We start from the raw sequence: 1,955 nt of genomic DNA on the forward strand, positions 1-1,955 counted from the left end.
CTGGCTCGCACTTTGGCAACACTCTTTGGCAGTCAACTCGCCCCTAGAAAACCCGCCCTTGAAAACTTGCCCCATAAAAAAATGTACACTTCCTAGACCATGCAGTCTTCAAAATAAAAATTGTAACCTTTGGTAATCAACTACATTTTCCACATACATAGAAATTTTCTTTATTTAAAAAAACCTAAGCCATAATTCACCACACTATAGACACTTTTTGACAAAAATGAAAAATTACGACTTTGTTACCCAATGAGAAGTGTTCTAATATAGACAATGGGTCATGTCTCATATTATTTGTTATACTTTTATTATTCATTATTTTCACTTGACTCGCATAAATAATTTTGTTCGAAGAACATTTATATGCAGTTGTACTTCGCAGGACTTCACTTGCAATTTGCAATTTCTAGTTTAATGAATGAATTTTATCAACATTATTTTTATTTGTTTTCTGTTTAATAATATTAAGGAACTTCCTTTATACTAGGTACCTAAACCAGCAATACATAAAGAAACAGCGCTTGAGTGAAGCAGATGTACAATATGGCTATGCTCTAGAAACAAACGAACAGCTGATGGATATAGGAGAGGTAACATAATAATTGATTTGATCAATTCTTTGCAAATAGCAAATAAACAGCCCAAATTTGGACAACATTATCAGTCATGGAAATGACTATCAGGGATATAATGCCAAAAAAAAATATATACTTGTTTAGCGTCACCACCCTACCCTGATTTTGTAGCCGCCTCTCTTATTTTTTTTTGTGTAAAAAATTATGACAGTCACCTAAAATATGCCGATAATCGAAAAATTATCATTTTTATTTCATCTTAAGCACCGGGAACAAGATGTGAAGTGCACCACCAACATTACAAGTGGTTTTTTTTTTCTGTATGTAAGTTTCGTAGTGATTGGCTTACTATCTTGGATCTTGCGCCTAGCCTATGATTTGCCTATGAAACTGGCCCCCCCCCCCATGCCTGAAAATTTCTGAGGGTGTGACGGAAAATAAGTATTTTTTTTTTTGGCCTAATGTGCATTCAATTCTGTAGCCATCAGCTGTGCTCTGGAAAGTCTAGTCACAGTTAATGTTTTGTAAGTCAGACTTTAGAATTGTCAATAAATGTTTGATAAATGCTTTTTGGTACTATTTGCAGCTTGCTCTAGATATTTGGAGAAAGAAGATGATACAGCCATTACAGCATCAGTTATTACACCTTACATTTAGGGAGATACGGAGGTTGGTTAATACACTAATTTGTTTCATTCAAGTTAAATTTTTAATTGATTATGTAATAGTTTACCATGATGTGGGTCTGCTTTTAGTATTCCTTTGAAATTTTATTTAGAACTAAACTACTTATTATTTTTTCAGTTCTTGTTTTGATTTTAATTAATGTCCCCCTAGAAAAAAGTCAACTTTTTAAACACGGATCTTGACCTTTGAGTTGGTTGTGAATTTATGACTGTAATAATCGTAAAACTAGATTTGAACTCGTCACTGAGGACGAGTTAGGTGATCCGCCATACTTTGACCCTCACGAAGCACGCACGGTTCTGATTGAAAAGTATTATATGCTAAAACATGCTCTATTTAAAGAGTAATTTTGAGCATTTTAAAAGGATTTTTAAAGGAAAAGAGTAATTTTGAGCATTTTAAAGACTTAAGAATGTGTACACATACGTCTTAACGTCCGTGCGCACGGTAGTATTAATACAGTGTCACAATCCCAACACATGTAACCGAAACGTAAGTTCCAGCTTCAGTACGTGCTGTCGGCGTGGAAATGAGCGTACAGCGTGTAAATTTTGGAAAGTTTTGGAAGATTCAAAAATGACCTGAAACGTGCTTTAAATTATCTGAAAAGTGATATTAACAATTTTAAAATTTTAACGCACAAGTACGAATACCTTATACGACGTGCCTGACGACGGTAATGGCACATGA

General features: G+C 34.2%; 1 protein-coding gene across 2 annotated transcripts in view; it reads left to right on the top strand.

Annotated features, from left to right (window-relative positions):
* Window positions 1-1,955, top strand: part of LOC117109894 (cullin-2-like) — a 23,676-nt gene that overhangs the window by 5,026 nt on the left and 16,695 nt on the right. For both annotated transcript variants that reach the window (XM_033252354.1, XM_033252355.1), the window contains exons 5-6: window positions 491-593; window positions 1,165-1,247. In XM_033252354.1, the coding sequence (XP_033108245.1) occupies window positions 491-593; window positions 1,165-1,247 (186 nt within the window). The remainder of the gene's footprint in view (window positions 1-490; window positions 594-1,164; window positions 1,248-1,955) is intronic.

This window comes from Anneissia japonica, unplaced genomic scaffold (assembly GCF_011630105.1).
Source record: "Anneissia japonica isolate Jap-2015-1 unplaced genomic scaffold, ASM1163010v1 scaffold585_len4108843_cov191, whole genome shotgun sequence".
Classification (NCBI taxonomy): domain Eukaryota; kingdom Metazoa; phylum Echinodermata; class Crinoidea; order Comatulida; family Comatulidae; genus Anneissia; species Anneissia japonica.